Source organism: Doryrhamphus excisus, linkage group LG21, assembly GCF_037039965.1.
Source record: "Doryrhamphus excisus strain RoL-2023G ecotype Guam linkage group LG21, RoL_Dexc_Guam_v1.1, whole genome shotgun sequence".
Classification (NCBI taxonomy): domain Eukaryota; kingdom Metazoa; phylum Chordata; class Actinopteri; order Syngnathiformes; family Syngnathidae; genus Doryrhamphus; species Doryrhamphus excisus.
In genome coordinates, this window is record NC_136377.1 from 12,961,763 (window position 1) to 12,983,393 (window position 21,631).

The following is a 21,631-nucleotide window of genomic DNA, read 5'->3' on the forward strand; positions in this document are numbered from 1 at the left end:
TTCGATTCTGTATGTGGAGTTTGCATGTCCTTATTATCCGGGTACTCCGGTTTCCTCCCGCATTCCAAAAACATGCTAGGTTCATTGGCGACTCCAAATTGTCCATAGGTATGAATGTGAGTGTGAATGGTTGTTTGTCTATATGTGCCCTGTGATTGGCTGGCGTCCAGTCCGGGGTGTACCCCGCCTCTCGCCCCAAGACAACTGGGATAGACCCCAGCATACCCCAAACAGCATAGAAAACGGATGAATGTTCCTCTCTTTCTCTGTCAGTAAGAATTAAAAATCAATATTACATCCAGTATTTATTGACAAGATTTGCCGCTTCCTTGTGCTTTAGAAGACCCAATTTCTCATGTATTTTTAAAAAAAACAATGATAATAAATATTAGATATTTATTGACAGGTACTATAAGTTCAGCCTCTGGAGCGGTTTTACCACTTCCTTGTAATTTCAGTAGACCAATTTCTTACAAACGATTACAGGCTCTGCTATTTCGTAATTACAGCTATTTTGTTTAAAATGGAAGGTAACCATTTATGAATGTTGTGTTGTGGTAATTACCTTTTAGCGGGTTTGTTCCTGCAAGAACTGATCCCACCCCCAGTACCTCACACCTTATCCTAGACCTTTCAGTATCAGCTAAACCCACACGGGTGTCAAGTGGTGAACATGGCTATGTCCTAAAGTTATCAATTTGTTGTCAAGAAATTAGCCAGGCCAAACCATAATATATTTGGTTAAAAAAAAATAATAAAAAAAAAAAACAGAAGCCTCGGCTTGATCCATCCGTGACCTCCACCCACAAATGTGTTTTTAGGTATATTGCATCATCACCATGATGTTGAGGTGGGGTACTCCCTGGACTGGTTGCCAGCCAATGGTAGTGAAAGAATACATTTGTACTCTTGCCCAGCTGGGATAGGCTCTAGCGTACTCTTGACCCTATTGAGGATGAGCAGCATAGAAAAAGAATGGATGGATGTTTTTTGTATGTCCCTGAACCCCCTCTGTAGGTGGAAGCCACTGAAGGGTCACATGAGGTACCGGGATCACCTTGTTCTCAGTTCATGCAGAAACAAGCCTGATGGACTAAAAGGTAAAAAGTCATTATAATATTGCATGATTTATCATTTTTTAGATACAACATCCATGAATAGCCACCTTCCATTTTTAACCAAATAGCTGTAATTAGATGAAAATGAAGTAGCAGAGGCTGTAATTGTTTTTTTTTTATTATAGTGCCTAACATAAGAACCAAATTTTGACTTTGTATTGTGATTACAGTGAAAAAAAATGTTTTTTGTTGACAGTATAAATATGTATGGGACAATGCAACTACATTTATCCAAGATTTACAGACATGAACAAATCCCCACACAATATTAAAAAGCGTCAGCATCGTGAAACAGCATGCTGTATGCTAAGGGAGGATAAATGCTGACTAGGGAACAAAAAAATCCGGTCATTTGTCGCCCACCCTGCCGTCAGACGTACATCGTGTTCCTCTGCGCACCTCTGGTGTCCTGAAGCCGCCCTGGATGTGTTGACTGGCACCGGCTTGAACGTGCCAGTCTGGCAGGAAAATCGACAAGTCAGCTAGAGGAAGACAGAAAAAACCGGAAGCGTGGGTTCTCTGCTTTCAAAATAAGAGACAATAGTGATATTGTTGTATTGCTATTTTGGTAGAGTCACTAGCACAGTTGTTGATATATTTATTAATCACTTACCTGGGACAGTTACATGCGTTCAGGTTAGATTAGAGTAGATTGCCGACATTCCTGGGGGTTACATCGAAGCATGTGTTTACTGGTAGGAATAATTATGTAAAATAAACAAATAGAAAAAGAAACAAATCCATTAAAATGTCACAGGGATTCTGATTTTTTTTATATTTCCTTTAATTTCTCAGTTAATTATGTGTTAATTTCACATAGAATTTATTAATTTAATTTCAAAATGTTTAATGTAAATTTCTTTTTTGTGTTTGTTTAAATTTTTATGTATTTTTTAAAGGCTTTAATACCCTTTATATATACAGTATTTAAAGACAAAGCTTTGTTTTATTAGTTATTAGTATCAACAGTTCAGCATCTTGCATATTTTTTTCTTAATTGGATTTCTACAATGCGCTACGGGTCAATGGAAAACCCCCCGCAGGTCACAAATGGCCCCCACGACGAACTTTGGACACCCCTGGTTCACTTGCATGCACCCAGAAGTCAGTCTATCTCGAGAGAAAATGTATTGACGTATAATGCCGCACGTGCACGTGAGCGCCTGATGCTTTTATTGTGGAAATCCTTCAACGGATGCTCTATTTGAACCCACCAAACTTGCCTGCTGGGGCTGCAGACTGTGTGCGCCCTCAGTCAGACAGGCGGAGGAGACGTCGCTGAAGCGGCTGAGGTGCACCGTATTTGGACTTGAAACGGAGCCGGACCGGGCCGGTGGATGGTGTTCTGATCCACCTGCAGCCGCCGGATGATCGGAACCATGCTCCGGCTCGGTTCACCATACTGAGCATCGCGCACATGCTTGAGTGTGGGCACTGGGAGGAGGAGAAGGCATGTAGTTGCGATGGATTAATTAACGAGGACTTCACGTGGACTTGTTTGTTTTTTTGACATTAGTGCTTTCTAGTCATGGAGAACCAAAGCGCCGAGCTGCACAATTATGAAGACGTGCAGAAAAGCGGCTATCTCCGCAAGCATAAATCAATGCACCGGCGCTTCTTCGTGCTGAGGGCGGCCTCCGAGCATGGTCCTGCACGCCTGGAGTATTACGAGAACGAGAAGAAATTCCGCAGCAAATCTCCAGTGCCCAAGAAAGTCCTCAACCTGGAGACGTGCTTCAACATCAACAAGAGGGCTGACTCCAAAAACAAGCACCTGATCGTGCTGTACACCCGCAGCGAGAGCTTTGCCATCGCCGCAGACAGCGAGGAGGTCCAAAACGAGTGGTACCATGCCATGCTGGACCTTCAGTGCAACTGTAAGACAGCAAAAGTGGAAGAACCCACCATAATTTGTGATCTTTTTGCTGTGTGTCTCTGCATTGGGCCCATCCTGCCTTGGGCTGTTTTGCTCTCCATCTGCCTCGGCCATTGCATTCACTCCAATGCATTTTATTTCTCAGATTAATATTTACCTCCTCTGGCTGGGGCAAGCGAACGCATCAAATTATCAGGGGGTGTTTTTTTATTCGAAACATGAAATGGCGCCAAGTGAATGATGCTTTTATCATGCGGTGATAGTGGGATTGAGAAATATTATTGCAAATATACGACTTGATATCAGCAACGATGTACACAGCGGCGTTTAGTACAGCGAATAAGGTGCAGCCTTGTTTTGCATGGCGCAGTGGGCATATAGCAACCATCCACGGCATGCATCATATAGCTCCAGCCTATCGTGGAGCACTACACTCCAGCCCGTGTTGTTGTTTTTCTGCACAGCCCGCCCGCCTCTAATAACCTACATTTCTGCAGGAGGTGAAGGCATCAGCATCCACGCTCTCTTCATGCAAGCTAGAAAGAATAAGGATTGCAATTTTAATGTCGTTTCTCTTCGTGTTGTTTTCCTTCGTGTTCTGGTGCTGATGGGGACCAGAACAGCACCAGCACAACCCCTCCCTTTCCCCTAACCGTGCACTCACTATGATGGGCTTTCCCAGCTCTGCCTGTGCTGTACTCGAATGCTGAGAGATGACTGATGGATGGATGAATGGATGAATGGATGAATGGATGCACGGCCCATCACATCAAAAACACCTGTATTGATGTGTTCATGGAGCTAAAGTGAAGGGGAATATAGAAATACTCACACTATTACTGACTGTTAGTTCAAATGTAATCTGTGGTTGTAATGCTGTGTTCCTAGAGCAGTGGTTCTCACTGTTTTTACGTTATTTACACTAAATATCACCTCCATTTTTTTAAAAACTTTGCAATTACCTCCATTTTTTAAAATTACATTTCAGTGAATCTTTGGTTAATACATTTGAAATACTTTATTCATGCGTTTCTAATATTTTGTATATATTTAATAATTATGTATATATTGAATTATATATGCTTTTCTCGATCTTGTTTTGCACCGCATACTGTAAAGTCTAAGGATTTTAATATTCATTCATTCATTTTCTACCGCTTATCCTCACGAGGATCGCAGGGGTGCCGGAGCCTATCCCAGCTGTCTTCGGGCAAGAGGCGGGGTACACCCTGGACTGGTCGCCAGCCAATCACAGGGCACATATAGACAAACAACCATTCACACTCACATTCATACCTATGGACAATTTGGAGTCGCCAATTAACCTAGTATGTTTTTGGAATGTGGGAGGAAACCGGAGTACCCGGAGAAAACCCACGCATGCACGGGGAGAACGTGCAAACTCCACACAGAAATGGTAAAGGGTGGAGGATTTTAATATGTTTATATTTAATTTATTTAATATACATGTATTTTAATATACTTAATATTTAAGTTCTATACATCCTACACCTGTGATGTAAGTTAGAGTTTAGAGTAAATTGGAACTTCAAGTCATTCACACTTGCATGATGGTCACATAAAGTACAGTAGCGAGAACATTTCATAAAAGAATTCAATGATACGATGATAAACAAAATAGAAAACCGTCTTGGACATGGAAAGGGCGTTCCAAAAGAGAGAGACAGGCTTACTATGAGGAAGAAGTCTGGTTAATGAGCGAAAATTATTACATTTTATTGTAAATTATTAATAAGAGCGTTTGATTTGCCTACCCGTTCATCCTACAGTGCGTTGGAAACAACAAAACTTGTTGCTAATAGTTAATAGAGTACAGTAAAGTCTCGTTATATCGATATTGTCAGGAGTCGGAAAAAATATCGATATAACCGGACTGTCGATATATCCGATCCTGCGCCGAACTGCATTAAAAGTGGGCAATAATACACTCGACATGCACTCGAGCATTAAATCAAACTTTGCTTAAGGATTTCAATACCAAAAAAGAACACGGCGAACGGCTGCTTCCAGTCAACTTTATTTTTCGCACTTGGTGGAAGTGTGAAGAATAATAAGCTGCTTTTGTATCGATATAAGCAGACCAAATTGGCTGGCGGGAGATGAAAAGGGCATCGTAGTAACCGGATTATCATAATAACCGGGTATCATACTAACGGAACTAATTATATCATAAAAGACTAGAAATTTGCCGGGAAATGCAAATAGTATCGTAATAAGCAGTACTTCGATATAACCGATATCGATATAACGAGACTTTACTGTGCTTATTAGTCAACTTTATTATAAACAATTATTTGTTTCCTTTACATTCTATTTTTCTTGCTGTTTTGTTGTTGTTGTTGTTGTTGAAATGTGCTGCAGCCCAATAAACAAACAAGCCAAGCTGCACTTTGGACACTTCTGTCCTAAAGTATTTGAGGCTAAATGAGCCTGTTACACAATTCTTGACGTGACATCAGCATTAAGAGGTTGAGCTACTGTAAATGTACAACAACAAAGGCCATATACTAACTTCTCCGGGTAACAAAGGAATATCTTCCAATCCCAATAAAAATACTATTTACAAAGTAAGTAACTTATTTTTCCTATAGCCAATCGAGGAAATTGAATGTCAGGGTGTAAAGGCAGTATTTTACTAAAGGTACTACTTCTTATGGACTCTTAGTAACCTACTTATATTAGCTTTAGCTTAGAAAACATGGTTATTCCGGAATCCAATAATTCCCGCTGTATAGATTGTATCTTGATGGATATAAATGGATTGCCTGGACAATTTGCCAGGATTTCAGTTCCTCGTTTTCATCCATTTCCTGTTCTTTCACTCACAGGTAAAACACCTGAAGACTACGGCAGCAGTGGAGAGTGTAGCTCCCCGTCGCCCATTCCAACTTTCAAAGAAGTGTGGCAGGTCAAAGTTTGGCCGAAAGGTCTTGGACACGCAAGGAACTTAGTGGGCATCTACCGTCTGTGCCTGACTGACAAGACTGTCAACTTTGTCAAGCTCAACTCTGATGTGGCTGCTGTGGTGCTGCAGCTGATGAATGTTCGCAGGTGCGGTCATTCGGAGAACTTTTTCTTCATCGAGGTGGGTCGCTCAGCCATAACCGGGCCAGGAGAGTTCTGGATGCAGGTGGATGACTCCGTGGTAGCTCAGAACATGCACGAGACCTTGCTGGAGGCCATGAAAGCGCTCAGTGAGGAGTTCCGTCAGCGCAGTAAGTCTCAGTCTGTGGGTACGTCATGTGGAGGAGGCACCGTGTCAAACCCCATCAGTGTTCCCAGCCGCCGACATCATCCGAATCTTCCACCGAGTCAGGTGGGCTTCACCAGGCGAGCCCGTACGGAGACGCCAGGCAGCAGCACCAGCACCTCGCCGACATCGCGTCATGGCTTCCCACGAGCGCGAACGGCCAGCATCGGGGCAAGGTCGGAGGAGAGCGGCGCAAGTACCAGATCAACATGGGCCAGTTCTAGCCCGAGTCTTAATGGATCGTGCTCAACTACTCCAACCCTCAGACCCAAACCCACCAGGGCTCCCACCCCTGCTAAGATTACCCTCAGTCTTGCACGTTACACACCTAACCCAGCTCCCTCTCCAGCTCCAAGCCTCTCCTCCAGCTCTGGTCACGGTTCCGAGTGTGGCTTAGTGGGGGCGGCGGTGGGAGGAATGACGGTGTGCTCCTACCCTCGTGTAACTCAGAGAGTTTCTGTTTCGGGTTCCCCAAGTGACTACGGTTCCTCGGATGAATATGGCTCCAGTCCTGGTGAGCACTCCTTGCTCATGCCTAGTATGGCTGCCCATCATGTGCACGGGGAGGGCCCGTCTAGCTACATAGTCATGGGTCAGCGAGAGGGTCTTCTCGGTTCCCATCATCGCTCTAAAGGCAGACGGATTCTTCGACGCTCATCCAGTCGGGATTCTGAGGCAGAACGAAGACTACTAAGTAAAAGGGCTTCCCTGCCTTTGGCCGCCCATGAACGACTAGTTCCGCATCGGAAAGACGACGACGAGGACGATGAGGAATATGCCATCATGTCACAGTGCGCTAACAGAGAAGGTTCCGGCGGCTTGGCGTTGGGGCGTGGACGACGAGATGCAGCGGGAGAGAACAGAAAGCAGTTTGAAAAAAGGAGGGAAGCGGAAGCTGGAGCTACCGTGGATAGCGGCTACATGTCAATGCTGCCTGGAGTCACTTCGCCTGCCGCAGACGACGAGTACATGGCCATGACGCCCAAAAACAGCGTGTCCCCGCCTCAGCACATGCGGCAGCCCAGCACAGAGGGCTACATGGTCATGTCTCCCAATAGCAGCGTCTCCACAGAGTTGCACGGACTCGGTATGTGGGATAACAGGGGCTGCATGGAGAGCCGGGTCGCAAGCGACTACATGAACGTCTCTCCCATCAGTAGCCGCTCTGCTTGTAGCACACCACCCTCCCATCCTGAGCAGCACCAGCTACAACCAAAAATGTTCAATTCCTACTTCTCCCTGCCCCGAGCTTATCAGCATACCCTCTATAGTCGCTTTGAGGAGGATTTAAACAAAGGCGAGGAAAAAAAGGACAGCAGTGATAGCGCTGGAAGAAGTAGTGCAGCAGGGTTCAGCAAGAGAAACAAAACAGGAGTGGGGCCCGGTGGAGGCTTCCAGCTCTCCATGTCTTCCTCTTCTTTCTCCTCGAGCTCGGCCAGCAGTGAAAGCCTGGAGGACAAGACCATATCAGCAGGGAAAGGCTTAAGTTTGTACAAAAGTGCAGGAACATGCACCAAAGATGGCCACCTACAAAAACGTGGATCGAGCTGTAAGAGCCCAAAGCAACAAAGGAGAGGCCGCCCCCTCAGTGTGTCTTCAGACATCACTAAAGCAAACACCCTCCCCAGGGTCAAAGAGAATATGCCCCCCATGGCAACGCAGAACGTTGGTGAGTACGTGAGTATTGTGTTCAAGGGAGAGAATAAGTTTGATAATGGAAGACATGCGGGACCCGAAAAAGCGCAGCCTGTCATTCACGGAACCCTCCGCCCTTTGAACCAGCCCCTCACTGACCCCAACAATGTTGCTAACCTTCCTCGCAGCTTCTCTGCACCATTGTCCACCTCTGCCGAGTACGTGAGCATGGATGTAGGAAAGTCCTCAACACCCCTGAGGTCAACGTTCAGCCCCTCCCAGGCCCCGTCGTCTGTACCCCCCAAAGGCCGACTTGAACATGGCACATCGTCTCCTCTGGCAGCTGAGGGAAACACTGTACATCGAACAAAAACAAAGACGGCACCAGACACCCATAATTTATTCACAGACAACAAAGATCCTAGCATTTCAGCGAGACCTGACACCCACTCGGGTCCGCCTGTGTCCATGGAGGAGGACGCAGGGTCAGGCTTTTCTCCAGTCAAATCCTTCCAGTCTCCCGAACAACGCAGCAGACTCCGATCTGAAAACCAGGGTCGACGCGGACATCGCTCAGAAACCTTTAATGCTCCTCCATCTGTAACGAGCCACCCACCCACGACTACCACCCTATTCCCAGAAGGTGCCCAGGCGGCGGGCCACCGCCATGCTTTGGACTGCTCTCTGTGGGAAAGCGGTCAGGTGGCGAGTTTGTCTGCCACGCCGCCTCCTCAAGCCTCCGAACAAGGCCTTAACTATATTGACCTTGACTTGGCCATTAAGGAGAGCCCTCAAGCTGGAGGGGAGCGTTCCTCTACCGCCTACAACATCGGAGCAGGTGCTGTGGGTAGCGGCGCCGGTTCCAGCCTCAACTTGTATGCCAGTATTGACTTCTATAAATCAGAGGAACTCAGAGCACAACAGATGGGAAGAAAAGATGATCAAGGTAAGGACTCTTTGGAACCTTGATGTTTATTTGGACGTTTCTTTGGTTTATTTGGATGGATTAAGATATGTCTTTCACATGCGATCGATTGCTTTCAGACATGCCTTCATGTCGTCCTGCTAACAAAAAAAAAGAATAGTCAACTGTTCTATCGATTTGTCTGGACTTGTGTGGGGTGGTGCCATACAGAGCTGTTTCTCCATGCTGAGGGTCGTCTGCAAGGTCTCGTATTATCACGAGTGGGTGTCGAGTGAGATCACAGCCAATTGATGTGTCTGCCACTGGTAATGAGTCTTTCACATAAACGGTAATAGACGGACGGGAACACGGGCCGAGTACTTTGTGCGCCACTGCGTGCGTGTGGGCGAGCTGTCGACCGCGCCGGTTCACACGGCAACCTTGAGGATTCCTATCATGCTGTGCGCAGCCCAAAGTCATGTAACAGTGTAATGGATGGTGTACAGTAGCATATTAGAGATGAGTGGCTCTCACATCCCGAGTTCGATTCCAACCTCGGCAATCTCTGTGTGGAGTTTGCATGTTCTCCCCGTGCATGCGTGGGTTTTTTCCGGGTACTCCGGTTTCCTCCCACATTCCAAAAACATGCTAGGTTAATTGGTGACTCCAAATTGTCCATAGGTATGAATGTGAGTGTGAATGGTTGTTTGTCTATATGTGCCCTGTGATTGGCTGGCGACCAGTCCAGGGTGTACCCCGCCTGGGATAGGCTCCAGCATGCCCGTGACCCTTGTGAGGATAAACGGTAGAAAATGAATGAATAATTCTCAGTTTTTGTTTACACTGCTGGAGAGGTATTACTGGTATACACTGCTGGGTACATAAACCAATGTTTTTAGGTTGAATATTGTTAATATATACCAATATTTCATCAACAAAGTGAGTTTAGACAAAAGTCAAAGCCAAATACACATACAAAGTTTTATTAAAATGTAAACTTGTAAAATGTAAGTCTTAGATAACAATATCCTCTGAAATAAAATAGTGTATTATCCCTAAATAAATATAGAAAAAAGTGAAATATTCCGTTCAATCTTCAGCTAGTGCTTCCATCTCACGTTCCCCATGACGACAGATGGTAAACATGGTTGATACCATCTTTATCCAGCAACCTTTATACAGTCTTTTTTGCTGTTCACTTCCGCTATCCCGATCCTGCTGCTCCTGCTACTAATAAATGACGTTATCATTTAATTTGCATAATTGGCCATGACGCATGCGCATAAAAGGCTAAAAGAATGTATACATACAATAGATTTAAAGACAAATGTTTGCATTATTATTATTTCTCTGGGAGATTTAAAAAAATATCACTTTTTCACCCAGAGAAATAATAATAAAAAATAAATAAATTTTATATATATATAAAATATCAATATATCACCCAGAAAATAATATTAAAAAATTCTAAAAAAATATCGATATATCACCCAGAGAAATAATAATAATAATGCAAAAATTTGTCTTTAAATCTAATGTATGTATATGTTTTTTTTAGCCTTTTATGCACGTGTGTCATGGCCAATTATGCAAATTAAATGATAACGTCACCTAGACCCTGCCCCCTATAAACAACAAGCAACTCTAAAATATGAATTAGGAGCGCACACCGTTCCTGCATCTAATTTATTCAGAATTTCCATAATTGATTCATCTAATGCATGTCTGATCATAATAATTGCCTACTTGTTGCAACTGGGAATGTCATGTTTGTGCATTTAACATGCATAGAGTAAAGCTCTTGTAATATTCAGTCAATAGCTCCTATACATGTTCCCATGGAGCTAGTACGGTGTTATGTGCTGCATCTCCTTTGTTAGTCTTCATTGTTTCATCTGTATGCATAAAACATTGCATACACAATAATTCATTGCATATATTTTACATCCAATTATCAAGACCATAATGCTGCTACTGACACATAGTACATTTATTATATATAATCTGACTATATATATTTATTAATATTTTATGTCCTGTATGTCATGTTGGTTGACCTGACCAACACAGTCTGACTTTTATTTTACATCCTTGTTATACATCAATAAGAATGTCACCTTTTCTCGGGTGTGATTACATCACGGCCTGAATGGAAATTAGCCAAACAACCTTCAGTCGACATGTTTTTGCGTCTTTAAGACTGTAATGATGGATGCATGCATTGGTGAATCATAGCTGATCATTTGCCTCTTATGGAGCCCGAGTCAAGTTGATGTATGAGCACTTTTATCCATAAGTGTCCCCAGAGGTACAAACTAATGCTTTATGAGCTTTAATAAAGAGAGGCTCGTTTGGTCTCAGTGGATCACTATGGGACGCATTCACGGCCATTGCAGGCTGATTATTGCAAAGCTCAGATGTTTTCTACGTGGCACGGAGGACTCGTGATGCGATTGCATAATATTGACATATGAACAACTGTTTTAGTATCAGTAAATGTCACTTTAAAAGATAGCATTCATCATGTGATGTCTCCAGTACATTGATTAAATGTTTTAAAAGAAAATACATTCCATGACTACATTATTATTGGATGTGGCATGAATGTAAAAGGGTCCAGACACCCAAAACACTTTTAATACACAACAATTGTAGTTTTACATGCAGAAAACAATGTCAAATGTTTAAAAAAAGACACAAAAAGACATAAATTTAACATTATAACATTTAACATTTTTATCATTAGTGTTTCTCACCTCCCTTATCAAAGTTCTTTGACCCCATGGTGATGTATGATGTATCCGTCCTCAATAGTCGTTACACTATAAATCTCTGCTGTTAGGTAGCAAAGTACTTCAGCGTCAACTGTTGATGACATCATAGACCGGCGAAGGAGCTGGAAAAAATGACTTCCAGGCGTATTTTGTAATAAAGACACGTTAAGAACACAGAGCAGTGTATTAATTACACATCTAGGGCTTCAACTAACCATTATTTTCCTAGTCGATTAATCTGAAGCATGTTGTTTTGATTAATCGAGTAATCGGTTTGGCCCTCGACGGACCAACCAAACAGAAACAGTCAGTGGTTTGGGCGGTAACACATCAGAAAAGGTGTGTTACAAATGTAAATATTTAAATATTTATATTTTTCAGTAAAAAAAATGAATAATCAGTTAATTGGATCATGGATTAATCATCAATTTGTCAATATTCGAGACAGTATATGAAGTGCTTGCGACCAAAAGGCGCTAAATCCAATTTTCACTAAGTTGCATGTTTTTCATGAGTTTAATAGACCTCTGTCATGTGTATCCAAATCACATATTTTGGTTTTGAAATCATTTTTAAAAATATAAAAAAAAAGTGATATGAAATTTATGCTTTCAACCAAAAGGCGCTATTTCCATTTCAGATTTCAACCAAAAGGCGCTAAATCCCTTTCTTTATTCTTTATTCTGATTAGCCCAAGTTTCCCATCTATTGATAATCTGACCAATCAGAGTCTTGTATAATTGGGTATGTTGAGTTGTGTTAAAGCTGATCATCATGGAATGTGGATGATGTTAATGTGTGCTATAATATCTTAACACAATTTTATCAGTAACAGTGTACTAGTGGTAGGTTATAACATTTTGTTTCTGTAATGTGTGAAGGTGAACGAGTGCATGTGTGTGTGTATGTGTGGGTGGGGGGGTGTATTGTATGTTGAGAATGGCTTCTGTGTTGTAATTATTTTATTAGCATAGCACATTAAAGCACCTTACATTCTTTTACAACAACGCCATTGAAGAAGTTAAAGGTGACTTCAAATTTATTTCAGCCAAAAGGCGCTAAATCCGTCATTTCAGCCAAAAGGCGCTAAATCCGAAAAAAAAATTCATTAAAAAAAATATATAAAATACATGGTGTGTGCAGGATTTTTATAGCATGCATTTTTATGACCTATATTGATAGCTCTTTCATTTGCAATATAGACTTGATGACCAAATAGATTGATATGTGCGTAATTAAAAATCATTGATTTTCTCAAAATCAGTCAAAATGGATTTAGCGCCTTTTGGTTGCAAGCTCTTCATATGAGAACCGAGGCAAAATGTTGGCACAAAAATGAAAACCGGGGTGTTGTAAAACGGTATTTGGGGATAAAACAAGTGAGGGTGTTGTCTCCATGTTAATTCCTGTTTGTGTTTTCCTCCAGATTGTTGATTCATGCTCAAATCTGGGATGGACGGCTCCACACTCAGCAGCCCAACTGTTGCCACAACACAACCTTACACCGAGTCACCAACACTGGAACTCTGGAAAACCTCATCCTCATCCCGTCTGCCATTTTCTCTCAACCAAACATGTGCCAAATACAAACACACACACGCACGGACGCACGGTAAGGAAGAGCCTGTTTTCTGCCTCGCTTTGACTCAAACTCACATCCGATCAGCTAACCGGAAAGGACAACCATCTGACAATCAAGTAAAGCCATAAAGTCAGTGAAGTGTCGTGCTTTGGTTTCATTTGTGACATATGTCCTCCCAAATTGACACCATCAGGATTGGCAGCTAAGCAAATGTAATGAAAAGTGACGACTCACCTTAGCCAGCATCATCCTTTGTCCATATTCCCAGTTCATGATCAAAAAGGTTCACCAGAAGGAATGAGAGCTTCACACAATCATACATTTTGTCAGTGCTGTGATACAGAATACATACACTTTCCGTGATGCTGCTTCGTGGGGTTTTCTCAAAACATTGCATTGATCACAACTGGACCGGACAATTCAGGATGTCAAAGACAATAACTTCCTTTTTGGAGAGCGGTAATATCCGTGTGTGATACCACTGATTTCCTTTCCGATGCGATTTTGAGGAAAATGTGTCTGGTAAATTTTAAAAAGCCGTGCACGGTCGTCCCTTTGAATATCACGGCTTCACGCTATCACAGTCTTTCAAAAAATATAATTAATTAATAAATCATTGCTCTTTCATGGCCTATTATTAGTGCATTTCTGGCCCGGCATAAAAATGACTAAATGAACGATAAGACACATTATAAGACACAATTACATGTATACAGTGAAGAAAATAAGTATTTGAACACCCTGCTATTTTGCTATTTCTCCCACTTAGAAATCATGGAGGGGTCTGAAATTTTCATCGTAGGTGCATGTCCACTGTGAGAGAGATAAACTAAAAAGAAAAATCCAGAAATCACAATGCATGATTTTTTAACAATTTATTTGTGTGATACAGCTGCAAATAAGTATTTGAACACCTGTGTATCATCTAGAATTCTGACCCTGAAAGACCTGTTAGTCTGCCCATTAGAAGTCCACCTGCACTCCATGTATCATCCTGAATCAGATGCACCTGTTTGAGGTCGTTAGCTGCATAAAGACACCTGTCCACCCCATACAATCAGTAAGACTTTAACTTGTAACATGGCGAAGACCAAAGAGCTGTCCAAAGACACCAGAGACAAAATTGTACACCTCCACAAGGCTGGAAAGGGCTACGGAGCAATTACCAAGCAGCTTGGTGAAAAAAGGTCCACTGTTGGAGCTATCATTAGAAAATGGAAGAAGCTAAACATGACGGTCAATCTCAATCGGAGTGGAGCCCCATGCAAGATATCACCTCGTGGGGTCTCAATGATTCTAAGAAAGGTGAGGAATCAGCCCAGAACTACACGACAGGACTTGGTCAATGACCTGAAAAGAGCTGGGACCACCGTTTCCAAGGTTACTGTAGGTAATACACTAAGACGTCATGATGTGAAATCATGCATGGCACGAAAGGTTCCCCTGCTTAAACCAGCACATGTCAAGGCCCGTCTTAAGTTTGCATATGACCATTTGGATGATACAGAGGAGTCATGGGAGAAAGTTTTATGGTCAGATGAGACCAAAATAGAACTTTTTGGTCATAATTCCAATAAGCGTGTTTGGAGGAAGAAGAATGAAGAGTACAATCCGAAGAACACCATCCCTACTGTGAAGCATGGGGGTGGTAGCATCATGCTTTGGGGGTGTTTTTCTGCACATGGGACAGGACGAGTGCACTGCATTAAAGAGAGGATGACTGGGGCCGTGTATTGTGAGATTTTGGGGAACAACCTCCTTCCCTCTGTCAGAGCATTGAAGATGGGTCGTGGCTGGGTCTTCCAACACGACAACGACCCGAAGCACACAGCCAGGAAAACCAAGGAGTGGCTCCGTAAGAAGCATATCAAGGTTCTAGCATGGCCCAGCCAGTCTCCAGACCTGAACCCAATCGAAAATCTTTGGAGGGAGCTCAAACTCCGTGTTTCTCAGCGACAGCCCAGAAACCTGACTGATCTAGAGAAGATCTGTGTGGAGGAGTGGGCCAAGATCCCTCCTGCAGTGTGTGCAAACCTGGTGAAAAACTACAGGAAACGTTTGACCTCTGTAATAGCAAACAAAGGCTACTGTACCAAATATTAACATTCATTTTCTCAGGTGTTCAAATACTTATTTGCAGCTGTATCACACAAATAAATTGTTAAAAAATCATGCATTGTGATTTCTGGATTTTTCTTTTTAGTTTATCTCTCTCACAGTGGACATGCACCTACGATGAAAATTTCAGACCCCTCCATGATTTCTAAGTGGGAGAAATAGCAAAATAGCAGGGTGTTCAAATACTTATTTTCTTCACTGTACATCAACAGTGGTCTTTAATGTTATATTAGCTGTAATAAGTCCTGGAAGTAAAAAAACAAAACAAAACTCTCCCAATGCTAGTCTATATTAGTCTATATCAGGGGTGGGCAAACTTTTTGACTCGCGGGCCGCATTGATATGACAAAATTTACGGGGGGGGGGGGCAGACTAGTATATATTTTACACGTAACAGTCCACCTGGTATTACTCTATCTGTAAAATTGTCATGCAATCTGCTATTATTATTTATTATTTTATATTTATATTTAAATATTTTAAAAATAATAAAATATTATAATAATTACAATAAAATTAAAATAATAATTATTATATTATTATTATGTAAAATATGCAAATATAACAATAATATTATATATAATTAATATAATAATTGCATTAATATAATAATTATAATAATCATAATAGTTCTAATAATTATTATAATTATAATAATCTAATAATGATAATAATTATTATTATTATTATGTGCTTGTGTCCCTTTTTTCAGGAACACTTTGTAAACAACAGACAGTGTGCCACTCTCCTTAGCTGATAAATACAGTAAAGTCTCGTTATATCGATATCGGTTAAAACGAATTACTACTTCTTACGATACTATTTTCATTTCCCGGCAAATTTCTAGTCTTTTATGATATAATTAGCTCCGTTAGTACGATACACGGTTATTATGATAATCCGGTTACTACGATGCCCTTTTCATCTCCCGCCAGCCAATTTGGTCTGCTTATATCGATACAAAAGCAGCTTAAATCAATCTTTGCTTAAGGATTTCAATACCAAAAAAGAACACGGCGAACGGCTGCTTCCAGTCAACTTTATTTTTCACACTTCCACCACCAGAGTGCAGCACACACAGCGGAAAACACCCGTCCCTCGCGCCTACCCCTCCGGGTGGAAACAACTTCCCTATCGATAGTTCCGGGGTGAATTATGTCCCGGTAACCGGTAATCACTACAGCGTAAGTTTATTTTTATTTACTGTAGTACAAAATGTATTGTAGTACAAAAGCATGCTAGATACGCAATCCATGAACTCAAGGAGAAAATTACATGCCATATCAAAGATCCGCCCACTTTTAATGCAGTTCGGCGCAGGATCGGATATATGGATAGTCCGGTTATATCGGTATTTTTTCCGACTCCCGAGAATATTGATATAACGAGACTTTACTGTACTTGGATCCTCCAGAATACCCTCAAACTAGTCTTGAACAATCCAGTTGCGATGGATTCAATGGTCTGAGAGTACACTGACCTGGGTAATTCATCCGAAAGTGTCGGGTTGGGACTTGCAGTTTGAACTGTTATGATATTTTCTGCACAGCTACAACACAACAAAGTGTATGCAATTGAGAATTTAACATTGAATTCTTCTTGTTGTTTCCCATTCCACGCCAGTATTCCTTATAATCCAACATGCATCCATGTAATAATAATTGTTTGTTTGTTAGACACGATTCAGTTCAAATGTGATGATATAAAATGACAAAAGTACAGACCGAATTGACTTGATTTTGACGTTTAAATTGATATGACAAGCAAGCATTTTGTTTTCCCCTCATTCATAGAACAGTTTACACCAGGGGTGGGCAAACTTTTTGACTCGCAGGCCGCATTGATATGACAAAATTTACGGGGGGGGGGGGGGCAGACTATATATTTTACACGTAACAGTCTACCTGGTATTATTGTATCTGTAAAATTGTCATGCAATCTGCTATTATTATTTATTATTTTATAATTATATTTAAATATTTTTAAAATAATAAAATATTATAATAATTACAATAAAATTAAAATAATAATTATTATATTATTATTATGTAAAATATGCAAATATAACAATAATATTATATATAATTAATATAATAATTAGCATTAATATAATAATTATAATAATCATAATAGTTCTAATAATAATTATAATAATCTAATAATAATAATTATTATTATTATTGTTATTATGTGCTTGTGTCCCTTTTTTCAGGAGCACTTTGTAAACAACAGACCATGTCAAAAACCGAAATTGATAAAACCATCAAAAGGTTGGCTCAGGCCATGATGCCAGGTTGTATGTTGACTTTAAATGAAATACTTTGGAAAGATTGTGCGGTATTCAAACACTTGGCGGGCCGGATGTGGCCCCCGGGCCGCAGTTTGCCCACCCCTGGTTTACACCAATATAATGTGATTCATCAAGATACACAGTATACATACAGTATAAGGATGAATACTTTATAGCCTAGATATCTATATACTCTTTTATAAAGTGCCTCTTTTTTGATTGTAGCTGTTTTACACAGGTAATCTTAAAATGGGTTGTCAAAATACACAAAAGTGAACAAACACTGATATCAGTAAACTATTTTGCCTTACTGTTTATCTGAAAAGTATTTTATGGGGGAGGGGGTGCCTAGCAGTTAAGCCACAATGTAAGCATTCCCTCAATCTTGTAGGCCCAAAAAAGTAAAGCAAAAAAAAAAAAACAACAAAACTTGAGATGGGGTCCTTAAATCCATTTTCACTCATTTTACAATGAGGACTCTAAATTATGTACATGTTAAATCAAGTTGTTTTTAACCTGACACCTGTCAGTGGCTTGTAAATAAAATCTACTAACAAAGCAGGACTTTCAAATGAAATGTGTGTATTGATTTAGACCTGCAAGTGTATTTTGACCCCAAACACCGGTGGAGGTCCTTTGAACTCTTCAGAGCAGCTAAACGGGCTAAAACACTATGAACACGGTTGTGTGTGTTGTTTTTCTATATTTGGATGTGGAGTCAGTCCTCGGATGGTGTGAATAGTGCTCCTTCTTTCTAATCTCTGCTCCTCTCACTCAACCCAAGTGTTACTTTTCTACTACCACTTCCGTTGCTGTCAGACTCATTGCCAAAAAAAAAAAAAAAAATACCACAGTCTGTCAAGCAAGCGCCATTTGTGAACCGTAGAGACAACAAAATTAGCCTCACTTTAGTCGAAACGTTTTCACTTGAGAGCTTTTGCTTCATTTTCAATTCAATATTTTTAATAGTTTTTATGACCGGTTACATAGGAGAACCTGAAGTAACTTTAGTGACAAAACTGGTTGTGTGTATACAGGGTACAAAGAAAGAAGGCATTCTCAGTGTATTTGTCACATTTAGAATCATATTGGAATTACATTACATCAATTACGTCATTTCCAGTTAAAAGAACCATATCAAAAGTGATTAACTCTTCAATTTGGCTGAGAAATGTATCATTTTGGCCTTAAAAGTACTCAACAAAAATATAAACGCAACACTTTAGTTTTTGCTCCAATTTTCAATTTTCATGTGATGGACTCAAAGATTTAAAATTCATTCCAGATAAACAATATTACAATTTCTTTCAATTGTTGTTCAAAAATTAAAGAAATTGCTTTGCTGGTATAATCCATCCCATCACTCACAGGTGTGCCACATCAAGATGCTCATCAGACACCATGATTAGTGCACAGGTGTACCTTAGACTGTCCACAATAAAAGGCCACTCTGAAACGTGCAGTTTTGTCTCACAGCAAAATGCCACAGATCTGTTGCTCGTGCATTGAATGTTCATTTCTCCACCATAAGCCGATGAACGAAAAACACGGGTGGATTTTATTGATGGCATTTTGAATGCACAGAGATACCGTGATGAGATCCCGAGGTCCATTGTTGTGCCATACATCCATGAACATCATCTCATGTTTCAGCAAGATAATGCACGGCCCCATGTTGCAAGGATCTGTACACAATTCTCGGAAAGCATACTCACCTGACATGTCGGTGTGTGTACCAGTTTCCGCTGATATCCGGCAACTTTGCACGACCATTTAAGAGGAGTGGACTAACGTTCCACAGGCCACAAGTGACAATCTGAGAAACTCTATGTGTTGTACTGCATGAGGTAAATGGTGGTCACACCAGATACAGTAAAGTCTCGTTATATCGATATCGGTTATAACGAATTACTACTTATTACGATACTATTTTCATTTCCCGGCAAATTTCTAGTCTTTTATGATATAATTAGTTCCGTTAGTACGATACTCGGTTATTATGATAATCCGGTTACTACGATACCCTTTTCATCTCCCGCCAGCCAATTTGGTCTGCTTATATCGATACAAAAGCAGCTTAAATCAATCTTTGCTTAAGGATTTCAATACCAAAAAAGAACACGGCGAACGGCTGCTTCCAGTCAACTTTATTTTTCACACTTCCACCACCAGAGCACAGCACAGACACCGATTCCCGCACTTCCTGGTTCACATGTCATGCTCAACCCGTCCCACATAGCTGGCCAAACACATGCCTGCAACAGAAGAACCAACTGACATAGCATACACACCTATTCCAACGAAGACACAAGCGTACAAATACATGTATTTAATTGTGTTGTATTCAGATATCTTTTTATCCCACTTTTAATGCAGTTCGGCGCAGGATCGGATATATGGATAGTCCGGTTATATCGGTATTTTTCCAGACTCCCGAGAATATCGATATAACGAGACTTTACTGTACTTACTGGTTCTGAGTCCCCAGACCCTCAATAAAGTAAACAAATGCACATTTCAGGGTGGCCTATTATTGTGGACAGTCTAAGGTACACGTGACCACTAATCATGGTGTCTGATGTATCTTGATGTGGCACACCAGTATGGTGGGATGGATTATCTCAGCAAAGCAGAAGTGCTCACTCAGATTTGTGAACAATGTTTGCGAGAAATTGTTCTATTGTTTATCTAGAATTAATTTTAGATCTTTGAGTAAAAAAAACAAACGTGTTGCATTTTTATTTTTGTTGAGTATATATTCCTTCAGCGTTACATGTCCAAAATGATGGTACCCACCATGGCAAAGCTCTTTTTTGAAAAACACCGCAATTCAAGAGAATGACTATTCTAAATCAGCATAGCCCAGCACTGCCAACAGTTTGTGGTTCATTCTGCCAAACTCTTGTAATTCAACTACCGACTGGGTTGAAGTGCTCCTTTATAATCTTGTTGTTATTCCATCAGTGGAACTCTCCTAATTAGGGATTAAAGAGCCTCTCTGACCGTACCTCATAATCTCAAGATCTTGCAGACGAAACAGTTGGTAGTTAAACCCCTCTCAGTCTGAGACCACGACAGGATATCGTCACATTGGGGCAAAAAAAGATATCGATTAAAGCTATGGAACGGAAGTGAGGGAGCAGACATGTGTTACTGTACGCACAATCAAGACAGCGTCTCTAATTACAATTGAAAGAGCATTCTATGTATTTTAAAGGTGTTGATACTTTGATAATAATGTAAACTGTACAAAGACTGAACATGAGCTATGTAAAATACAATGTGTACAGAGGAGGGGGCTTGTTGGGGGGGGGCAAGAAGTAATGCGTGGGGGTTCATTCTATTCATGTTCCAAACAGAATATTGATGATTCTTGTCTGTGATGTAGACAACCAAGTCAATGTTTTTTACACAGTATATATAAAAAGGCAAGGTGATACAAAAGGTGATCTGTGTGTTTTTATTGACTACTTTTTGTGTCCAAAGTCAATGTTGAAACATTTCATACATTCTACAGAGATTCCAGACTGTGGTAAGCCATCACTGATCGGACTTTTTGAAGGAATTAGCCAGACGTTATGTTTTTAAGCCCAGATTCCACTGGTACAACAGATGGTATTTTGGCAAGATTGTACATTGGGAATTTTACTGCATGTTGCATGTTCGAAGACATTCACTCTTTAGTTCCGTACAGGTACCAACAGCCCTTAATGATCAGCAGACACTTTTTAACTCATATTTATTATATTTGATGAAAATAATATGGATTATTACAAACATATTCTGAGTCTTAACAGAATTGCAATAGCAACATTATGAGCGTAACTCACTTTTTATTGCTCATATAAAGTAGCCATATGGTAACTTGATATAAAACAGATCAGTGCAACATTTACCAAAACATAGCATCAACATCACCAGCAACACACCTCCTAAGGTTCAAGTATACTAGACAGATATGTTGTGTACACAGCATTAAAAAAGGCATCCATCTGCACCATCAGTATGTTTTAGTCACATGACACCTGCACATTGACCCCAGGAGCATTGCTCAGCGTTGTTT

At 40.9% G+C, this 21,631-nt stretch overlaps 1 protein-coding gene across 1 annotated transcript; it reads left to right on the forward strand.

Annotated features, from left to right (window-relative positions):
• Positions 1-2,358: 2,358 nt before the first annotated feature.
• LOC131138240 (insulin receptor substrate 1-B) lies at positions 2,359-13,869 on the forward strand. Its single transcript, XM_058087011.2, has 3 exons — positions 2,359-2,995; positions 5,844-8,846; positions 13,005-13,869. Exons 1-3 carry the CDS (start codon positions 2,647-2,649, stop codon positions 13,010-13,012), a joined length of 3,360 nt encoding a protein of 1,119 aa, XP_057942994.2. The 5' UTR covers positions 2,359-2,646; the 3' UTR covers positions 13,013-13,869.
• Positions 13,870-21,631: the final 7,762 nt, after the last annotated feature.